Genomic DNA, 23720 nt, shown 5'->3' with positions numbered 1-23720 from the left:
AACAAGACTACACGTGTTGTAAACATATTGAGTTCAAGAACAAACCCAAGTATTTAAATAAGAAACAACTTAAAAGCGTTAAATAAATTATTTAAAAATAGCATGCCGACACATTTTTTTCTTTTACGTTTACAATAAATAAAGTGTGTAAAAAAAAAAGGAATAATGTTGCTTGGACAATGTCATTACAACGACCCAAATAGGGACAGCACATGACGTGACGAAACAAGTGAGGTTGCAAAATACTGAACTGCACCGATTCAAGATAATTGACTGGGCATTATCAAAATTATAACGATTTATATTCTTTAATAAAAAAAATATTAAAGGTTTAAATTTTGATTAATTATTAAATATAAATAAATCAAAAGAATATATTCTCAACACTATAGAGTGAGAGCTAGTCACACTATCCACCACACCATATTACTGAACAAAATCTAACTCTGATATCATATTAAAGTGTAATAAAGACAACAAAAACATCCGAAAAATTCACTTAAAAACTAATTCATAAGGAAGAAATCTATCCAACTATACAAATACTTATCGTATTCATTAACTCTTAACACACATGACAATCAGACAAAATTAGTCACAACTTTATTTCTTACCTACTTAATGTTTATATATATATATATATAACTGACCGTAGCTATTACATGTGAATGTGAGGTGAGCTTGATAAGCAATAAGCAACTACTCCCTCGTATCTCACAGTTGTTGAAAAGCAAGGTACATGGGTTGGGTGAAGGGGTTCGTGGGGCACAGATGGGTGGTGTTTGTGTGCGCGATGTGGGACATGTCGTTTGCGGGGACATCTTACATGTTCGGGAGCATATCGCCGGTGATAAAGAGCAGCATGGGTTTCAACCAGAAGCAGGTGGCGTTCTTGAGCGTGGCTAAGGATTTGGGTGACAACGTTGGTCTTCTTGCTGGAAAAATCAGCCAGGCTTCCCCTGTTTGGGGGCTTATACTTGTCGGGGTCGTGCAGAATGTTGTTGGCTATGGCCTTGTTTGGCTCGTCGTCACTCACCAGCTCCCCGCTTTGCCTTTGTGGTTGGTAAGTTCAATTCAACAATCAAATGGGTTCTTTCTCTTTAACAGAGGAAATATATTGCCTCTCTACATCAAAACTAGTTACTGTAATTGGTAGATGGTGAACAATTTTGGATCATTTATATTGTGTCTCACAAATCTCTCTTGTCCTGTTTTCCAGAAACATAGGATTCTTTCCTCTGTTGACTTTTGCTGTAGTCCCTTCTATATCATTTTCTAAGGCCAAACGATTAAATAGGTGTGATTTTTTTCTGAAATGATGAATTTTAAATTAACACTTAGAAGGAAAATAACTTTTGAATTGAAAATCAGAACATGCATTGGGATCTTTTTATTTTTATTTAAATACGACTTTAAAATTACAAGAGTTTTTTATGACTTCGTAAAGGAAATATTTTTTTTTTATTTAAGTGATAAATTAATTTATGATTTTAATTATTTTTATAAGTAATTTTTTATTTTAATTATTTAAATAATTAATGTATGTTTTATTTTTTTAAATTTTATTTAATATTTTTATATTTTTTGTATTATTTTATTTAATATATTTTTTAATAATGTTAAAATTATTATTTATTTTGTAAATTAAAAAATAATGAAAAAATTAAATTTAAATAAAAATATTAAAATGTACTTTGTTTAATAAAAGTATTAAAATATTTTTAAATTTAATAAAAGTACTTTCTTTAAATAATTAAAATAAAAAAGTATTTACTAAAAAATTGAAATCCTAAATTAATTTATGAATTCAATAAAAAAAGAAATTTATTTTCTTTACGACTTTAAAGTCGTAAAAATCTTCATATTTTAAAAAAATGAAATCATAAAATTTTTTACTACTTCAGTGTAAAAAAAGATAATAGTCATAACAAATATTAAGACTTTCAATTTAGAAGTACATTTGTTACAACTTATGTTTTTTCGGATATTAATTTAAAATTTACCTTCAAATGGTAAATTTTTTTTTAAAAAAACTAATCCCAAATAATGTTTTACTTCATAAATCAACATGTGAAACTCTAATAATTACTACTCATCTTCTTCCAGAGAAAGAAAAGGCTTATCTAATTAATTTCCAGCATTTATTATTTTGTAGCCAAAAAACTTGTTAATTAATTAAAGGTATTTCAAAAAAATAATAATACAACAAAAAAATAAAGAGAATCTTATACAAAAAACAAACAACTTTTTTTAAAAAAATCTTATAAAAAGACAGGAGAACCGCAGACACGTTTCATATGAAAAGGTTTTATTGGTAAGACTTGAGTGTTTGGATAAAACTTAAAAAAAGGAAGAATAAAATATGTTCTTTTGTGTTTATACAATAAATTTTTTAATTTAATCTTCACTCAGTGTTACTGTTGTAACATTATGTTATCTATTAGAATTATAACATAGTAAGTACATATGAATTAAACTAAAAAAGAGTCATACCTATAGAGACAATAGTATATTCTTTTGTTCTTATATGTGACAATTACTTCCAATTCAGCCTCTATATATGCTTAGCATGACCAATCACAAGTTGAAATCCACTTCTCCTTGCTTGATTACTTGATGGGTTGTGCTGCGTGTTCTCACACTGGGAGAAACTTGAGCCCAATTCATGCTGGTAAAGTTATGTGTTAACCAGGTGCTGATATGCATTGCAGCTATGCATTGTAATCTTTGTGGGACAAAACGGGTCAACATATTACAACACAGCAGCACTAGTTTCTTGCGTGCAAAGTTTCCCCGAGAGCAGAGGCCCCGTGGTGGGAATATTGAAGGGCTTCGTTGGCCTTAGCGGTGCAATTTGGACTCAGCTAATAGCCATGATCCAACTCCCTGACCAAGCCTCTCTCATTTTCATCATAGCAGTTGGACCTGCAATGGTTTCATTAACCTTCATGTTCATCATAAGACCAGTTGAGAGTTATCGACAATCAAGATCCTCCGATGGGACTGGTTTCACGTTTATCTACAGCATTTGCCTTCTCTTGGCTGCTTACTTGATGGGAGTTTTGTTGCTAGAAAACATGTTTGATTTGGACCAAAGCACCATCACATTGTTTGCAGTTATTTTGATCATTCTCATATTTCTTCCTATCATAGTTCCCATTCTCTTGGTTTTCTTCTCTGGACCCCAAAGTGCTGACCAAGAAGCCCTCTTGGAGCCACCAATGCTAGAAGCAACTAAGCCTAAGCACTTTGTTGGGGAGAGTAGTACTAGCACTACGAAAGTAACCAAGCACTTCGAAAACGAGAAGAATCCTTCGAAGCTAGAGGTGCTGCCTCTGTCAGAAGGGCCTAGGGATGTTTTTCAGTTTCAAGCTAGACTTTGGCAAGCTGTTACCAAAGCTGTGAAGAAGATCAAGCGAAAAAATGGGCCCCATAGAGGAGAGGATTTCACCTTGTCACAGGCAATGGCCAAGGCTGATTTTTGGGTCATGTTCTTCTCTCTTGTCATGGGCTGTGGATCGGGCTTGACAATCATAAATAACATGGGTCAGATTTGCCAATCATTGGGAGACAACAATGTCAATGTTTATGTCTCAGTTATCAGCATATCCAACTTCCTTGGTCGTGTTGGTGGTGGCTACTTCTCGGAGGTCATAGTAAGGTACAATCTCTACTCTTATTTAGAACTGTAGTGTATCTTCCAAGAATATACCTCATTTTAGCTCTTGAGACTTTAACTGCTAACTATTTTAGTTCTTTACAAAACCAATTTTTAGGTGATCTAAGTTCAACTAATTTTCATATGAAATATAATTGTGTGTTATCAATTCTTTCTCGTAAACTGACAAACTTGGATACATGTTATATAGAGATTAGCTGGAAGTCTGGAATCATAGATGTGGTGATATGAAACTACCTAATAATTTTTCCTATTTTTATCCCCTCAAAATTTGTAATTTTCTGAATTTATAATCTTAATAACAAATGATATATGAACACCTCTTAGTTATAAACACTCATTTGACACCTCTTATTGCTCTTTTTCTTCCTATCGCATCATATCACCTATTATATTTGTTTATACTTGTTTTTCTTTTATTCATATCTACACTTCTCTCTTGAATCTCAATTCTTAGTGTTATAAAAATCTAAAATAGGGACTCAAGGGAGAGTTTGGTAAAACTAGAGACTAAACTTAAATTTCATGGACTAAAGTGGGCATTACTTGTGTTTATGTTAGAATCTCCCACTTTGAAACACATAATCACACGTGTGTCTTATTGCATGATTTTTCAAACAGGAATTTTGGGTACCCAAGACTTGCTGCATTGGCAGTGATTCAAGCAGGGATGTCTTTGGGACTTTGCTACTATGTCTTGGGTTTGGTTGGACAAGTTTACGTGGTGGCCATATCCAACGGTTTTGGCTATGGTGCCCACTGGTCAATTGCTTTAGCAGCAGCTTCAGAGCTATTTGGCTTAAAGAACTTTGGAACTCTCTACAATTTTCTCACTATGGCTAGCCCAGCAGGGTCTCTCTTTCTATCTGGATTTGTAGCAAGCACAATATACGACTATTACGCGGAGCAGCAAGCAAAGCACCAAATGCTCACTGGAAATAACAATGACTTGCTTCTTTGCGAGGGAAACATTTGCTTCTCCATAACATTTGGAATTTTAGCAGTAGTTTGCTTATGTGCAGCTTCTTTGAGCTTGATTGTTGCTCACAGAACAAGGAAGTTCTATGCACAGCTTTATGGAGAGTCTCGAACTTAAAGGGGAGCAAGCATAGGAAAACTTACATCAGTTACATGTTCCAGTTATTAAGGAAATCAATGGAGACTGGAGAGTCTCACTACGGTTTGAATATTGTGTTGAATTGTTGTGTGCATATACTCTGCCTCTCTTGTCTCTCTTTTGGGCTCTTCAGATTAATATTTGTTAAGAGAAATGCTAGTAGTAAAAAAATTTAATACTTTTCTTCATATACTCCTTTTTTGTCAGGTGAAATTCATGTGTATTCTATTAGATATATGTTAGTTTTCATTCTTATTTCATAGGTCCTATTTACAAATTAGTAAGAATCACATGAATTTTAACTAATAAAAGAGGGTATCAGAAAGACAGTGCTAGAAAATTTGTTGCTAGCACTTCTCTGTTTGTAATATTTTTTTCATACCCCGTTCCCATGTTGATTTTACATGCTTGGGAATTATGTAATAGAATAATAGAACCGCTTGCTAGGGGGAAGGAAGACTTGTTATGAAACCAGTTTCCTATCGTATGTTATGTGTGTTCCCGTATATCTAAGGGCATTTGTTGCTTTGATCAGCTAGATATTCAGCTGTTGTTCAATAAGAATCATCATATTAGTGTAATGTTAAATCTACATTCAAATTTTTATGTTTATCCTTCCTTGGTTTCTTTTAGGAAAATACTATCATGGTATTGATAGCATGGTGATGTACAACATTGTCGTACATTTTTTTATGTTATTTAACTATTAATTGATATAAATAATTTTTTTTATAATGACTAGGTCATTTTTTACCAAGTGAAATTAATTAGCATGTGAAGTATTTTTACTATTTTTTATTGACTTAAAAAGTAAAAAAAAAAAGATTTATAGAATTTGCACGTATATTGAAATACTAATATTAGATACTTTCTTCTCAAGAAAGACTAAAAGATTAATCAGATAAATATAAAAATGATAAAAAATCATAGTTCAATAATGTAATAATTGAATTGATTTATGTATTAGTAAAATATAATTGAGAAGCTAAATAAAATGGAGAATCTAAAAAAGAAAATAGTAAAATATAATAGAATTTATTTAGACTATTTGTTTTGGAAAACTCCCTTAAAAGACTATATTTAAAAGCTTAAATCTTAGCAAATACGACCACAGTGGGAGTCGAACCCACGACCTTCTGATCCGAAGTCAGACGCGCTAATCCACTGCGCTATGCGGTCTTAGAAGCTACAGTGTTTCTCTTATTCTTTTAGCTAACAAAAATTCTTATATTTTATTATATTTAGACTGTTCTTGCCATGTTAATATGCTAATTCTAAACAAATTATTATATTTTCAACTCACTCCATCCCATTATAATTATTGTTCTAAATTATTTCATACAGACAAAAAACTCAATAAACAAATAAAAAGAAATAATAATTTTTCAAATTTAGTCCATATCATTAATTCATTTTTTATAAGAAATTCATACACAATTTTATTCTAATCGTAAGAAACTTCAAGAAATTTCAAAAAATTCACATTTTTATTTTTTTTATTTTCACTTCATTATAGTTTAATTATGGTATTGCTATGTATGAGATAAATATTATTTTTTATTACTAAAAAACAGTTTCTTGCATGCAGAAGATATAAATCTTATTTTTAAGAAACTCTTCTGACATGTAGATTTGCTCCAATAAAAAAGAAATTATAAGAAACAGTTTTTTCACTAAAGAAATCCTTAAAAAAAACTCACATTATGAAAGTTTAATTATGGAAGTTTTCTATATAAATTTTATGATAAAATATATTTTTTGTCTTTATAAATATCAAAATATGGTTTTCCACAAAATATGGTCCTTTTAAAAGATGGTTTTTTCGGGTTAAAAATGCAAAAAGTTTGCCACAAATTTTTGAACCCTTCTTAATTCTTTCCTAACCTTCTTGGTCTTCATCTTCTTTATCATTCTGTCATTCAAGTACATGTTCCTTGATTTTCTTCATGTGTGAAAGTGCTGCAATACTGTGTCCAGTTCATAGTTCTTTGTTCCCAACAATATCAAATTAACTTTTCTCACCCACAATCGCGTCTGTAGAAGTTAAATTTCATCTTCACAATCATTCTCTCCCAACCCTGGCCACGAATTTTCATAGTGCACGGAAGAACACAATAATTTTTTAGATGAACCTAAATTGTTTTATTACTTTGCTTTTTACTTGGCTTAATCTCAAGTTAAAATAAACAAAACTGAGTCTTAGAATACCAGTATTTTCTTCTTAAACCATACATAATTTTTCTACACCCAACAATTTTTTGAAAATTCTAAAATTACCTCTATAAACTTCTTCTTCTATGTTTGTTGGTTTTTTTTTTCATACACCATTCTCGTATCCTTTTGGTTGAGCTCCTCCTTCTGTCTTGTGATTGATTTGGTCAAGGTGAACTGTTGCGATGATCATTCGCAGGACGTGGTTGTCGTTTTGGTGGGTGTTTTGGTGCAACGGTGAAGGAGGTAAGTTTTTTTTGTCTGCAAGTTAGATCTGTGTCGTAATAAACATACGGATTGACAATCCATATGAAACTTACGGATTGTCAATCCGTATAATCTAAATATTTTTTTAAAAATTAAAAAAATATATTTTTAATGTTTTTTTTATAAATTTAGTTATACTTTTTATAATATTTGTGTAAATATTATTATATTAACTTCTTTATGCAAATGTATAAAATATGAAAATTTAAATAAAAATTTTCATATATATGCTTATCAATTTCAATGTAATATACTAGTATTGTTCACTCTCATCTTTTGCTTCTTGTGTCTGACTTTAAGCAACTCAACTAACAAATTCACGACTTCGTCTACATCAATAGCATCGAAGGTATGGAAGACACCTATAATGGACATATGTAATAAGGATGCCACAACATCGAGGATTATAGTCAGTTCTCCTATCGGTAGATGGAAACTACTAGTTTTCTTGTGTTACCTCTGCACAAAAGCATATAAAAGTCTCATGTTACCTGTCTCCAATAAACATATAATCAGAGAACTTAATCCTGTAATAGCCACTATGCCTTCAATCTTAGGTACATGCCTTTCAAATTTCTCTACCTTCCTCCCATGAGAAACCAACTTCAACTCGCTATGTTCCTGCAAATAATTAAAATTAATTAGTTCAAATAAAATGATAAATAATTATTCAAATATGATATAGTTAAACAAATAACTACCTCTCCTGCCCAAACTCAAACTCTGGCTGCCTCGTGATCAACATATGATGTCAACACTGATGTATCATGGGATTCGCCTGGAAAACCCTCTGAATCAGCACCTACATAATTGGCTCCTGAGGCTGCTCATGAACTTTGTTAGCAACATGATCCACATGGTCAACATCCTCAACAACAGCTTCAGCTGCTCATTGTCTATGTGCATATGTTGTGGGTCTTCGACGTTAAGGGGCTTCTTCCTCATCACCAACAACCTATCTACCTAAGGTTCTTCCTAAAACTCTACCTAAAGTCCGACGCAATCCTCTAATTCTAACCATAATCTACAAATTTGCACATTAATATCAAGTAATGTCATTGTTCAAATAATAGTTGACTTTCATATTTTAAAATAATTTTTTTTTCATTCTATCACTCAAAAACTAACTATCAAATTAACTAAAAAATCTTCTACAATCCTATTGTATTATTAAATGTAGTATATTTTAATAAATGTAATAAAAAAATTAAATTAAAATTAAATGATTAATCTAGCAAAATAAAAAATACATCATCAAAATCAAACTACAATTTTATTTTAAATATTTTATAAATTAAAATTTAATTATTCATAAATAAATATTTAATTATTTTATATATTCAGAAATCAATGTTGAAATTCATTTTTTAAATTTTTATAGTTGAAATCACTAATTCTAGCAAACTAAAATGCATGATTAAAATCAAAGTACATTTTTTTTTTATTTCTAATAAATGATTACTTTATTATTTTATAAATGACTATTTTAAACCTCTTAAATATTTATAAATGAATGAAGATATTAATTTTTATATTTTTTAACTTCAAAACAATATTTATATAAATATTTAATACTTATACAAACATATTAATAAAAAAATTTCTTATACAATATTACCTATTTTTTAACTAAATTTCAAAATATATACATTATAAAAATTGTTAATTTTTGTTATTCAACTATTTTAAATATATAAAAGTATTAAAATAGTTATTTAAAAACTAATTAAATAACAAAAAAATTTAAAAATTAAATTTTAAATAAATTTTTTTATTAAATAAATAATTTATTAAATATAAAAATATATAAAATTAAAAAAATACGGATTGATAATTCATAGATCATACCAATCTGTATGCTTATACAGATTTCCTCATGTACCATACGAATTTGTATGGTTTAATGCATGTTGATTATGACGGAGGGGAGAGACGGATTCTCGGTGCTGCAGGGAGGGAAAGGAGGCGTCAATGGCGTGGGTGATTGGTGTGGGAAGGGATGGTGTATTTGATTTTTAACTGAAGGATAATTTGGTCTTTTCACAACACTTGCTGGGTGTAGAAGAAGTTGTTGGTGCAGGAAGAATAACCCTAATATAGCAGCCCAAGTAAGTGCAACCTCATCTTACTAGACCCAAGCTTATTCCTTTGAAATTGTCGGGCCCAATAAACATTCAGCAAAGCCCCTTAATTACCTCAAATTGAAGATTAAAAATTGAACACAAACAAACGTGCACCAGAACAACAACAAGCAGCGAGAGAAAGAGGGATTTGGGACTCGTGGCTCGTGGGTGAGTGCAGAGAGTGAACAGATTGCCGCTTCGGGTTTCATGGCGGTGGACGGAAAGCGGCGATGGTGTCTCACGATGACAGAGGGCGACTTGCAATGCCCGCGAGTGGCCGTGTTACGGTTTAGGGATTCGCAGAGGTAAGGAATTCGTGTGGTGGTGTTACAATCTGATATTCACGGTGGTGAATTGCTTGTTTCCTGCGCGAAAGGCTTCGCCGATTAACGGAAGGTTCGCGGATGGGTTTATTGGTGGATTTTGGTGATGGCACGCGTTATTGGTCCCGTAGCTATGCTTCTGGTGTGTGGGTTTGAGTGTCTATTGGCTTTGGTTTTATGGCATTGAGTCTGTGGCTGTATTGGTGGGTGCAGACGGTACTGGGTTTGAGGTTAAGGTTCGTTTTGGGGGATGAGTTGCTATGAATCTATGATTTAGAGGGTTTGAAGATTAAAAAGGTTAGGGTAGAGGGATTTATAAATTTGTGGATTTTTTTTTCTGTATTTATGGCGATTTTTACCTCTGAGAAATTACTCCTCTCATGACCCATGTTTGAACCAATAAACAAGTGACATGTTGAATTTATCTGGATTAAAAAGTAATGGATTTTAATTTTAAGATAGCAAAAAAAATTTATTAGTGGAACGAATTTGAAATATTTTGATATTCATAAGCATGAAAAATATATTTTAATTTGAGGTAAAATTTAATATAGATGGTTATTGAAAATATTATTTCATACACTAGATATGCTTTCTTGCCAGGGGAAAAATGAAAATCCTAATATCCATCTTTTTTCCCACGGAAATATGAATAGCATGCATATGACCATTCACAACTATTTTAATGGAATTTAAAGATTTGGTTTCCCACAAGAGATCACTTTTTCTGAGGACTTATATTCTGTGAGGACCATGTTCTGATGTTCGTTGAGGAACGACTTGCTATTGCTAAAAAGATGGTTATTATATTCGAATACTTTCAGTCTACTTGCTCAGTCACAATTATCTTGCGTGATACAACATTTGATATTCCTGTCTAATTCTATTGAGAAAAGAAAAATACCCTGATGAATTGGTTAAAGACAAACCGTTTCCTAATTGAGCATGCATAACCGATGGCACAAAAAGACAATTTTATATGAAAAACTGGTGTATCGGTTAAAGAAAAATCCGTTTGCGGAATCACCATGCATAGCTGATGGCACAAAAGACAATTTTACATGGAACACGGACATATGCTAAAGAATTGTTCTGTAAATTGATTAGCACATGAGAAAAATTCTATTCTTGCTTAATATTTTTACAGCATTTTATAAATTGAGAGATAAAAATAGAAGAGAAAGCAATGTAAAATAAAATGAATGGCCTGATAAAAAAAATTGTTATAAAAAATGGTATGTATTTTGTAACACGACTTAAAATTTTACGGCCAAAAATATTTTTTTTTTTTGGAAGGTTCCATTCCACACACCCCAAAAATTGAAGATGAGAACACACAAGATATATCACATAAAATAGCGGAAGACAGAATTTACATTGTTCAACACTTTTGTCTATGTTAGGGAAGTACTTCAACAAATTGTTCATTATCTCAATCAAGTCATTAAGTTACAAGTGTAAACTTAAAAAAAATCCCAAGCAGTGTATCAATTATATCATCTTACGAACTCAAATAAATAACTTAAAGAGGTATAAAAGATGATGAAAAGATTCACTCATAAGAGACACTCATTACTACAAGTGATCACTCATACTTGTTCACTTAGACTTGAATGAGTCAAATTTTTACCAAACTCGCTAAATATAGTTATAATGTGACTTTCTCTAAGAATAGATAAGTATGTGTTAATGACTTTTCACCTTTCCAAGGCTATTGAAATATGTTGTTCCCTTTTTCCATAGATGATTGTGAGATCTTCCATAGGCCAAAAAATAATTCCAAGAACATTGCATTTTATTATGCATTTGGAATCACTAATTGAAGGCACGGAAATTTAAATTATTATTCCTAGCATTTTCTCTGAATTTAAATTTAAATCACTAATTTAATCGAGGACACAAGTGGTTAAATATATATTAAAAAATATCATATAAAGTTTGAGTCTTATCATAATCACCTTAAAAGTCAAACATACCATGAATTGTAATCGGTTGAGTGTATAAAAACCTTTATTCTATACAATGTGTAGCATTGTAGCAATTAAACTCAAAAGGAAAAAGAGAATTGCTCAATTGCAAGGTAAGTTTATTCAAGTAGCAGCCGAAGGGGGTGAAATGGAGATATGTCATAGAGGAGAAGATTCCTCCTTAATGGAAGCCATAGTGAAGACTTTTTAAAGGTTATATTCCTCTCACTAACACTGACTTTTATAACTACTGCAAGCATTGGTCAAATCAGATTTATATATCATCAAAATATAATGATACTTACAGATAAATATATGTAAGTATATGTAGTTTAGTCATGATCAGCATTTGCAACTTTCATGATTATTTCTTCAAGATCATCATAAGGTGTCAACTAATTTAGGAATATATTTGAAATTCTTGTAGTTAAATTCGAACTGAGGACTTGGAGCTTAAGAATTACTCCAAACCATCAAGTCTCCCAGGAAACTGGCTTGTAGTTAGTCCTTTCTCTTACATATGTTTTGCTTACTCCTGATTTGTGCTGCATGCTAAAAGAAAAATAGTTTATTCAATGCCATTGACATTGGAGTTCAGTAAATAGGGTGACCGAACAATTATTCTAGCTTCAGTTTTTATTATTTGGCTTGAAGAATTATATTTTATTTTCACAATTTTCTGGCACTTGTTTGTCCTGATGATTCTGTATTATTCTCATGTGTCATTGCTAGCAGTATATATGGTTGAAGGGGTATTCACTTATTTTTAAAAAGCTACATAAGCTATTCCCTGCTTATGAGGATATTGTTAGGAGTTAGGAAACTGCAACATGGAAAGTTTTATTATTGTCTAAAACTCTAAGAGTTTATGCCGAACTTTATGAAAAGTGTTAGTTTTAAGGTTCTAGGAGAAAAGGGTTCTCACAATTCATTTGCTATATCTGTGCATGTGCGTCTCAAGAATTTCTTTATTTTCACCATATGTATAAAACTCTGCTGAGAATTGAATGACAAAGCATAAAGTTAAAGAATTACTGCTAAGCTTCAAATAAACTCAATGACAAGACCAACCTTTTCTTGGTTAAATAATAACTTAAGATGATTTTTTATTTGAGAAGGAATCATGTCAAGTCTCAGGTAATGATTAGAAGACAAAGACCATGTTAGTTAATAGGATATAATCAGGTTTCCAGCTTTTCATTGTGATCTATAAAAATTGATGGAATGCGAATGCTGGCAAACCACTTAAGAAGGTCATATATATAGTTTAGAAAATACAAGTAACAATGTTAAAGGGTCTTTTGTTTGTGAACAGGCATCATAAGAAAGCACCATTGGATTTACCTTGAGCAATGTTTTGTAATTGCTTGTTCATAATTCTTCGTTTGCTATCATGCAAACTGAGCATTTACTATGAATTTGAATGCCGTAGGATCTATGAAAAATGCATCAAAATTCCATCAACGAAAATTAACAGCATTATTTTTTTGTGAGATTCTTGGCATATCAGGTAGCCTCCAATTATGGAAGAAAATCCCCTGTAAAGTTGAATAGTGTACAACAAAGTCCTCAGAATCCAATCGTCTATAGCAGGTACTTTAACACGTGTGCATATCTATATTTGTGCTCAAAAAGACTAATAAATAAGGAAGTATCAATATGTGCAGGAATGGAAAACCAGATTATGATTATTTGTGTGTGTGTATATATATATATATATATATATATTAGAGTGGTAAAAGAGGTAGAACTGTATTAAGTAACATGAAAGTTACCCTCATTATTTCAACAAATACCATCTCACTTGGATTAACTGCAATCTGAAAGAGTTAGAAAAACAAACTCCAGCAAACAATATTGTCTGGATGAAAATTAACTGAATATACTGCATCATTTCTTCTCCACTGAAAAATGCTCCTTCAATGGTACTAATCCATGATACATTTGATACAGGGGGGAAATTGTTAATATTTCTATAATGCCTCATATAGGGTGTAGAAAGAGAAAAGGAAAAAGAAAATATAAGGATAGTCTATTAATCTATTAATAAAAGCATTAATTTTTCGGATATTCTATTAAAATAAAAATATCTTTAATTGACCTTACCATATACAAGAAATTTAATCCTACAAAAATTACTTTACTAATTAGTTTCATTGAAGCATCCTTTCACAAAACAACACAACGTTTCAAAGACACAACTTGATAGATATCTGGCCCTACACACATGGTAATAGCATAAAAGGTTTTAAACTTTTAATATCCATTTACAATATGTAAAAAAAAAAAATTACCATAAGACTAATGTTGGGTAATAGTAATACTACTAATAATTACCTTGTTTGGTCAAGGTAACGTTAGTATTACCACAGTCAAAATCTTAATAAGATTTTTTTCATATCTTATTAGTTTTTTTTAACTGTAGCTTTATTATTATTATTATTATACTATCAGGTAAAAGCAATTTTTTTTTTGCCTTGTTTAAAAAAATTTCAGAGGTGAACGAGAAACACTATAAAAACCTCTCACCATGATGGCCTAAACATGCACCGCACAGACTAAGCTTTGAAACTCTGATCGGAGCCCAATTCCTCTCAACTCTTAAAGCCACCGTTTTTCCAAATTATTCAGAAAAAAAAAAAAACACAGAGAGTTTTCTCAACTCAATTTCCCGCTACGCTTCATTCGTGTGTCTTCCTTCAGGTGAGGCCTTTTTACTTTTTTTTTTTTGCTTTTCTATTTTATCTGAATCAATGTGGTTTTGGATTGTGTGATTGTGTTTTTGGTTTTCGATTGTTGGTGTCTGCAGAGGTAGTAGTTGATTCCATTCGGAAAATAATAATGTTGAAGGGATTTCTGTGTTTCTTGGACGGTTTTTTGTTTATTTGATTTTTTTTTTGTAACCGTAACGGAACCTCCAATGTGGTCTGTCGAGACCGCGACGGTGCGGTGTTGCAACCCATTACTGTGGACAAGTTGAAACTTTGAATTTTACGTGATTGAAAGTCTTCAAAATTTTGAATTTTTTTTTTCTGTTTTCATTGTTGGTTCTGGTTTGTTCATTTGAAGGTTCTGCATGTGCGATTTTTTGCCCCTTTTGTAGGTGAGAGTTTTAGGGCTTGTTTGATTTTTTTTTTCTTTCAAAAAATTGTTTAATGTTTTCAAAATTCAATTGCACAAGGTTGCTTGTGGAGGGTGGTGCAAGGCACAAAGTAGGGTGTGGGATTGAAGGATAGGTTGAACAAGATGAAAATTGGAAATGAAGATGAGAAAACATTTCTGTTTTGCTTTTTCAAAACAACTTGCCTTGGAAACAATTTTCAAAACTAGATTGATTTTAGATGAGAAATTGATTATGGAGTAGAATGGAATTGTTTTAGAAAAATAGTTTCTGTAAGCTAGAGGTTAAAAGAGAATCATATAGACTCTTAAATTCTGAATTTAGTTTTTAATTTCCTCTTTTTGTTGTTAATTGTGGTTGATTGTTAAAGATGTTCATTTGAAGAGCTACATGAGCGAGAATTTACTTTTAAGAGATATAAAGAAGCATGCTTTGTTTTTTTGCCCTATTATTGAAAGGAGTGACTGAAAGTAGAAACTGCAGTTTGGCATTTGCGCATTTTGATTATGTCATGGTTCCTTTTCCCCTTTGCAATTCCCTTTTCCATGATCAGCAAGGGTTTGGTTATTCCCTGATTGTGGTTGGTGAAGGTTGCAGGGGACTGAATTTGGAAATGTATTGGAAATCTAATGTCATGATATTGTCATCCTTCTTTAATTCTTTTGGAAATCCAGTACTCAAATATGTTCACTGAATTTGTAGTTATCTGATTGTTTAGGAATTAGGTAAAATGTATGGAATTAATGGCTTGTAATAAGCATTGGAAAGAATTTTGTTATCTGTTAACCGTTATTCTGTTAATTTGTTAAGATTTCATTATGTTGTTATCGGCATGTTTTTTCTTTCCTTTGTTGCTAATGTAGTTATGTCATTTTGGACTATTTACAGGGTTTATCGGGCTTCTGTAATTGAAGGAATCATCTTTATTGTGCATGTGGAGTTGTCGGGTTTTGGGTGTCAATATTTATTGTTGGGTCCTTCCTCCTTGTTGGTATCACCCTGATGTATACTTCTAAGGAAGGAAATAAACAAGAGTAATTAGTGACATTTGCAGAAACATACTGGCTAGCATGGAATTTAATAAAGATGGTGCCTTAAGGGCTAAAAAACTTGCTGAGAAGATGCTTTTACAGAGGGAATTTGGAGGGGCAAGAATACTCGCAAAGAAGGCTCTAGAATTATATCCCAATCTTGATGGTCTTCCTCAATTTCTAGCAACTATTGAGGTGTATATCTCTTCCGAAGATAGAGTTAATGGAGAACTTGATTGGTACAGGATCCTTGGTGTGCAACCTTTGGCCGATGAAGAAACTATTCGAAGACAATACAGGAAACTGGCTCTTACTCTGCATCCTGATAAAAATAGATCCGTAGGTGCAGATGGGGCATTTAGCCTTATCTCACAGGCTTGGAGTTTATTATCTGATAAAGCCAAGAGAATCACCTATGACCAAAAGTGCAATTTATGGCGTAATGGAAATCCTGGTGGGAAACCTTCTATGCCAGCCAGTCAGAATGGTTCGCATAGTAACATCTTTAATCCTGTGTTGTTGAAACCCACATTTTGGACCTTTTGCAGTTTCTGCAAGACAAATTTTGAGTACCATAATGTTTATGTTAACAGCAATCTTGTCTGTACCTGCTGTCATAAGCCATTTTTGGCTTCCGAGACATTGCCTCCACCTGGATACAGAAATGTTTCATCCACTCAGATGAAGCAACATAACTTCAACTCAATGAGAATGGAAAGAAATTATCATTTTTCAGGAAGGACGCCTATGTCTGCTGTCAATTCATCACTTGGGTCAGGTCCTTTCTCTATGCCTGATGGTATTTCCCGTGTTCCAGCATCAGCTTCTAGTGCTGCAGAAGCTCCTGGTGTTTTTAGGATGTCATCTGAGAATTTGAAGAGAAGGCATGAAGATTCAGCAACTTTCTTGAGGGAGGATGCCCATTTTGGGAATGCTCATGCTGTTGATAGAACTGGTGCTGGTTCAGCTTTTCAGTCCTCTCGTTTTGGTTCAAATTCTATTATGAAAGGAGATAGGCCAAGGAAAAACAGGCCCACTGATGAACATAAAGTTGGTAGTGATAGAAGAGATATGGAAAACAAAACAGCATCTCAAAATGAAGGAATAAACTTGGCAAATGAATTTGGATCAGGAAGGGTTAATGCTGCAGGAAATCACAAACGCACTGGTGTTAGGGACAGATCACAGCATCAAATAAAGAACATATTGGTGGAAAAGGCTCGGAAGGAGATTGTTAAAAAGCTTGATGAATGGAAAGCTTCTTCTGCATCAAATAATTTAGACAAGTCAAAGAATACTGACACAGAAATCAGAGAGAAGGGCAAAGAAAGGGAAGGAAATGTTGTAAAACCTGGTGCACAAGTTGTTGATTCTGAGACCGTCAACAAGAAGTGTTTCTCTGCTGATCTAGAGCCAGAGCTGCCTGGTTCTCTCTCAATGAATGTTCCAGACCCAGATTTCCATGATTTTGATGGAGACCGTACTGAAAATGCTTTTGGTGAGAACCAGGTATGGGCTGCATATGATAATGATGATGGCATGCCGCGTTACTATTGCTTAATCCATGATGTAATCTCAAAGAATCCTTTGAATATGAGGATTAGCTGGTTGAATGCCAAAAGCAATGATGAATTGGCCCCAATAGAGTGGGTCAGTTCTGGCTTTCCCAAGACCAGCGGAGATTTCAGAATAGGAAAGCGTGTATCCTATAGCACTCTTAATTCCTTCTCCCACAGGGTTAAGTGGACAAAAGGTTCAAGAGGGGTTGTCCATATATATCCGAAGAAAGGTGACGTATGGGCTTTGTATCGGAACTGGTCCCTTGACTGGAATAAATTTACTGAAGATGAAATCATACAGAAATATGACATGGTGGAGGTGCTTGAAGACTACTGTGAAGAGAAAGGTGTGAATATTGCCCCACTTGTTAAGGTTTCAGGTTTCAAGACAGTATTCCGCCAGAATGCCGATCCAAGAAAGGTCAAGAATATTTCAAAGGCGGAGATGTTTCGTTTCTCCCACCAGGTACCTTCACACTGGCTTACTGGTGTAGAGGGTCACAATGCTCCGAAAGGTTGCTTGGAGCTTGATCCTGCTGCTACTCCGATGGAACTTCTTCAGGTGTTAGCCGAGGATCTGGAGCAAGTAATTCTAATGACAACTGAAAAATCTGTGGAAGATGAATTGAAGCACAAAGAGAATTCCAGGGAGGAGGGTTTGATCAAGATGTGCCAGACAACTAAGGACGAAGGTTCTGATGAAGGGTTGGGAGAGAAGAAAAGGAAGTCTGAGAGCTGCCTGACAACTAAAAAAGAAGGTTCTGATGAAGGGTTGGGAGAGAAGGAAAGGAAGTCTGAGAGCTGCCTGACAACTAAGGAAGAACGTTCTGATGAAGAATTGGGAGAGAAGGAAAGGAAACCCAAGATCTTGTTTGTATATAAGCGGAGACGTCTAGGGGAAAAGAGAGCCGTGAAGTGTTAAGTAATGTTAATTGTTAATGACTGGAAGAGATTCTGTGTTCCATTTAGCCAGAGATAGCAGATTTAATTAGTCAACAAAACTATAGTTTACAGTGGCCAATTCAAACATAAATTAGAACAGTTTTTTGTTGTTTTTGCTGTATGTTGGCGGGGCTACAGTTTTGCATTTAGCATTACCTTTGCCCTCAGGACTTTATTTCAGTTGTATCTATGCAACTCTCTGAAATGCCAATGTGCAGCTAGTTATTAGTTTCTGCAAGTCAATAAACTTCATTATCATTCAGTTCACCTCTTTCGACTGGAAACATTTATCTCTATTTTTCGGATTCATTCTTTCGACTGAAAAATCTTGTATTGACCTTATAGCTATACAGCTGGTCAAATTGTACACCAGCTGCAATTTTTTTTCTCATGCCTCAAGGATCAAAGCATACATAATTTTCAAGTTCCTCATGAATTAAGTTCTTCTAACAAATTAAAACAAGTCTTAAACCTTTACAATACTAGTAAACAGTAATACATTCAGTTTTTTAATAATACAAAAAAAAAAAAAAAACTCATGTTATGTTAAGATTCTATTTAAACTGGATTTTTTTTCCATTTTAGGAAGCTGCATCCTCCTCTTAGCACTAGCCCGTTATGAAGTTGTTAGAAAGAGAGAGAGCTTGAGATTGAGATAGGGACTTTTTGTTATCTGATTACATGGTTAAATTATTGTTCATGCACCCACCATTAAATTGTTCTATACTTATAATTCCACCACATTTTTAAATGACTTTCTATAGCTAAAAGGTATATAAGCTTTTCTCTTTCAAAATCTTAAAAGTAAGTTTTCATTTACTAATGGTTATTAAATTTTGTTAAATTGAAGATACTATTTTAAGAATTTATATAGATTATAGGAACTTGTTCAATTATGTTATACATCAAATAGTTTCGTGTCTATTTAAGTTTTTAAATTAGTCACTTTCTTTAGTATGTTAACGGAGTCTGGATGGTAATTAACATACAAGAGTTATGAAATTTTTTAAAAGTATAAAGACTTCACGAAATTTTAAATTATAAAAATCTCATTATAAAATGATTGAATTTGTAATAATTTATAATCATTTTGTGACTTGATTCAATGTCATTATGCTTTTATATTCTAAATAAAATTGATATTATATTTTACAACACGTGGTTTAGTTTGATAACAAGTAATTTGATGTTGAAAAATTATAATGGTTTGCCTAACTTTTTGTTAGACTATTGTTAAGCATACCAATGTCGTTACAAATTTTACAAATGAGATCGTTTGTACAGGGACTTGAGTTACTCACTTTCTCCATATAAAAGTAAACAATTGAATAGATATATAAAAAAGATTTGATTGAAATTTCATGGGTTTAATGAAAGAAAGGTAAATAACGTAAAAGTTGTAAACATGTAAAATTAAGAAAACGAAAAAAATGATTTAATTAATTCAAGAAAAACATAGAATTGGATTTGATCATTCATGTCTTCAGTATCTAAATGAAGTTAATACATATGAATCATTTTTTAACATTTCTGATGACACATTAGATCAACCTGAATCGATTCCTCGCATTCGAGAATCCTATTAATATTTATCAAATATCGATTCCTTGCATATTTAATAATATTCTAGCATTACAATCATAATCTCGTGCAAATAGCAATCAAAACGTTATGCTCTATTCTTAGCAACGTAATGTAAAGAGTGAATTCATTTAGTTCAAATTTTAAGAGTACTTTCTAGTCAAACTTAAAATCCAATTTCATGAAACTAGTGATCAAGTAGAATCAAGCATTAAGAACAAAATGAATTCACCAATAATGACTAGAAAACATTCATATATATAAAATATCAAAATAGATACATCAGGGTATAAAGATTACATACAATCCTACAGAGAAACTAGCCACTCATGGTAGTGAGTACAAGATCAACAAATGAAATGATAAAGAATGAAATTCACAATCACTTTGAGGTCAATCTCTGTGGCTCCAACCTTGTTTTTCTCTATCTCCTTCTTCAAACTTGCTATCTCGAAACTTTCAGGTTATTTTTCTGCAATTCTCCTCATTTTTCACTTCACTTCGGTGACAGTAAAACTCGTCCAAGTGAGTTCCACTCGCTCAGGCAAGTAGATATCTTCAAACTAAAGGAATGTTACTCGCCCAAGCGAGATATGACTCGCCTAAGCGAGTTCATCACCCTAAAACTCCCCTGTTCTGCATGCATGCTTGCCCAAGTGAGATCTGACTAGCCCAAGTGAGTGACAAAGGACTTCACATCTTGAAAATGACCTTCAACACTCTTCAGCTTGGCTCTAATTCTTTTTCTGACAAATGACCATCAAAACATAAGAGATGCATGGATCAATCTTCTATATTATAAACAAAAACACTTATAAATATACAATATATAAAACAACAAGAATTAAAGGAAGTTTCAAAGAAAAACTATCAAAATCAAAAGATAAGTGTTAACATTCTAATCCCAAAAATAATTAAAATATGACACTTATCACTTTTCATCTATTTAATTTTTACCATATTTTTTATCTTTCTCTTTCTTCTATCATCACTTATCATATCTATTATTCTCTCTCTTTCTCCCAAGTCCCAATCAATCCCATTTTGGAGTAGAAGTTTACATTTGCAACGATAAACTAAGCACCTTTTTTCTCTCCAAAAAGTTGTAATCTCACTTTTTTGTTGCCAATTTATACTTCAATATCTAATGTGAGTTCATGTTTTAATAATAATTATATTAACTATTTATATTTAGTAAGTTCTATTTTAAGTTATCTAATTGAGTCCACTAAATTATAAAGGGTATGGCAAGCTTAATGAATGGATATAATTATTGGCTTACTTTAGCATAATAGGAGCACTAATGGAGTTAATAAATAAGAAATGCTTGTTATTGTTCCTTATATACCAAATTCCACAATTATTTTTGTTTTCTCCATTTAAAAGAGTTATGACGGTCCCATTAAAAAATCAAGCGACTTCAATTGAGGAAGAATTATAAGATCAATCATTACTCTTGATCACAATAAGTCTTTTACATCAATAAAGTAATCAATAGTTATGAATCCAAGAATTTATTCTAATTCTTAAAATGTTATGAAATAGATCCTAAGACTTATATGATTTATAGTTCTACATATATGCTTATAGAATTTTTTGGCTTTGGCATAAAGAGCATAGATAATAAAAGATTTTTTTTTTATTTCCAACAATGACTATAGAGTATGTTCTCACCACTCAAAGGAGTTGACAATACATGCTAAGTTTGTAAGGGAGGACTTAAGCAAGGACAGTTCTATTTGCAATTCAAGCCCATTCCCCCCCTAAAAATTTTCAATTACAATTTTTATATGTATATAAGGTAATTATTTTTATTCAATATCTTAATATTAGTTTGAGTAGCATAATGATTTCATTTGACAAGTCATGGATATGAGATATCAAGTTGACATACAAGTATAAGTATTAGGAGTAATATTTATAATAGACTGTCCCACTACGAGAAGGCTTTATAATATTTATGTAAGTGTCATAAGCATTTCTCAAGACAACCATTATGCAGTAGTAATCCGTCGAGTTGAAGTCACTACAATTTCTACATGTAGGACTTGTAGGTTTTAATGCTATCAAACATCATTTGTAATATGGTGATTATAAAGGTAGTAATTGGGCCTGCAGTAAATTGTGTTGATGGATGTGAGTGACGTAGATAAGATTTGTTCTTCCTACATAACAAGAGTTATGTCTATAGGCCTCTCGATAGAGTGAGATGTACAATATACATGACCACACACAAATGGACTAATATGAGATATTAGGTCCATTTGTATTTAGATGTCTACTTGGGTATCGAGAAATAAATGATAGGACTTAACAAAGACATTCTTATGTCTTGTATTTGATCAAGACATTGAACAAAGGTTACATGGTGAAAATGGTTGTGGTAATGTTTAAATCGAATTATCGATTTTCTCATGTGTTGAGTGACAATGATGCATTGCTATATGCCAATCATTGTCTATAATGTTATAATGATAATATTGTTGGCAATCTATTGGGAGCCTATAGAATCACACTCATACAGTAATCAATGGGAGTCATTGAATAAATTAATTGTGGTTTAATTAATTAATGACATATTTAATTAAAAAAAGACTTAATTTGATAAGATAATTACTTAGATATGATTTAATTAATTATCTGTATATCTAATCAAATAAAATAATCATTTGTATATCTAATCGAATAAGATAATTATCTACATCAAATAGAATTTGATAAGATATGATTGAAATTTGGATCAAATTACTCTCTTATATATATGAGAGAGGTGAAACTGATGACACACATGAAACCCATTAGTCATTATTGAGAGAGAAAGTAGTATTGTGTCACATCGAACTCAACTCATCTAACATCAGGCTAGCACCGAGATCCCGCTCCACTTTGATTGTGCTCCCATGGACCGAGTAAAGATGTCGTATCCTTTGACACTTAGTGATCAAGGGAAACCATGATATAAAGGTAACTTCTAAACTCTTAGTGATTTACGAGTAATGCGTGGTCTATGGGATAAGGTTATTCCACTCAAGGTCACAAGAAAATTTTAAATTATATACCTTAAAACCCCCCAACATATGCATGGCCACAAATTCAAGAACCTCATTTGTTCAAATTTGTATGATATTTCAAATTAAAGTAGTCAAAGCAATTTGGAACCAAAGAAAACAAACTTGCCTCTACTTACATAAATGTTAGCATGATGTTATTACACAATGACTGGCTAAAAGAGGCACAATTTGGCTAAATAATTGTTGGAACCAAAGAAATGGGAAATGTCAAACCCCAAAAAATCTCATAAATTTGATGATAACAAAAGATATTAAACTTTGATAAGTTGATGGGTTTTGTTGAGCTATGCAAGAAATGCATCTGCCCAAAGCATATAGGCATAACCATTCTTACCAACGCTGAAAAATTGTTTAAGTAAGCTAGCGTCTAATGCACTAATCTGAACTTTTGTCCAAGCTTTTTATAAAGGCATAGCATCCAAAGCGCTAAGTAAAAAATTGCGTCCAAATGCTATCATCAGTTCATGAACTATCCAACGTCTAATGTGCTTAAGAATGCTTGCACTTGTATTTTATATATTCACTTAAGTTTTCTTCATCCAAAAAGAGAACACGTGGTAGAGCTCTTTATCATATGAAGTTTGAATGCTAAGGTTATTTGCTCTTAAATTCCTTTTCAAGCAACCTTAGTCTAATATTTCCTTTGTTTTTTTTAATGACTTAAGTTTGAATTTTAAGCATTTAATGAAAAATAAGGTTTTCTGAGTATAAGTACAACCTCTAATCAA

The 23720-nt window shown here is 32.2% G+C and overlaps 2 protein-coding genes and 1 non-coding gene across 3 annotated transcripts; 2 read left to right on the top strand and 1 right to left on the bottom strand.

Moving 5' to 3' along the window:
* Positions 1 to 587: 587 nt before the first annotated feature.
* Positions 588 to 5408, top strand: LOC100784744 (protein NUCLEAR FUSION DEFECTIVE 4). The gene is made up of 3 exons (XM_003523102.5): positions 588 to 1063; positions 2712 to 3661; positions 4301 to 5408. Exons 1-3 carry the CDS (start codon positions 740 to 742, stop codon positions 4773 to 4775), a joined length of 1749 nt encoding a protein of 582 aa, XP_003523150.1. The 5' UTR covers positions 588 to 739; the 3' UTR covers positions 4776 to 5408.
* A 493-nt stretch (positions 5409 to 5901) lies between these two features.
* On the bottom strand, positions 5902 to 5975 carry TRNAR-UCG (transfer RNA arginine (anticodon UCG)). The gene has a single exon. It is a non-coding gene; the product is annotated as a tRNA-Arg (tRNA).
* An 8225-nt stretch (positions 5976 to 14200) lies between these two features.
* Positions 14201 to 18607, top strand: LOC100788095 (uncharacterized). The gene is made up of 2 exons (XM_003522388.5): positions 14201 to 14390; positions 15697 to 18607. The coding sequence occupies exon 2, from the start codon at positions 15879 to 15881 to the stop codon at positions 18318 to 18320; it is 2442 nt and encodes an 813-aa protein (XP_003522436.1). The 5' UTR covers positions 14201 to 14390; positions 15697 to 15878; the 3' UTR covers positions 18321 to 18607.
* The last annotated feature ends 5113 nt before the right edge of the window (positions 18608 to 23720 follow it).

Source organism: Glycine max, chromosome 4, assembly GCF_000004515.6.
Source record: "Glycine max cultivar Williams 82 chromosome 4, Glycine_max_v4.0, whole genome shotgun sequence".
Taxonomy (NCBI): Eukaryota; Viridiplantae; Streptophyta; class Magnoliopsida; order Fabales; family Fabaceae; genus Glycine; species Glycine max.
Note: the sequence above shows the minus strand (reverse complement) of the source record. Positions and strands in the feature narration are given on the sequence as shown.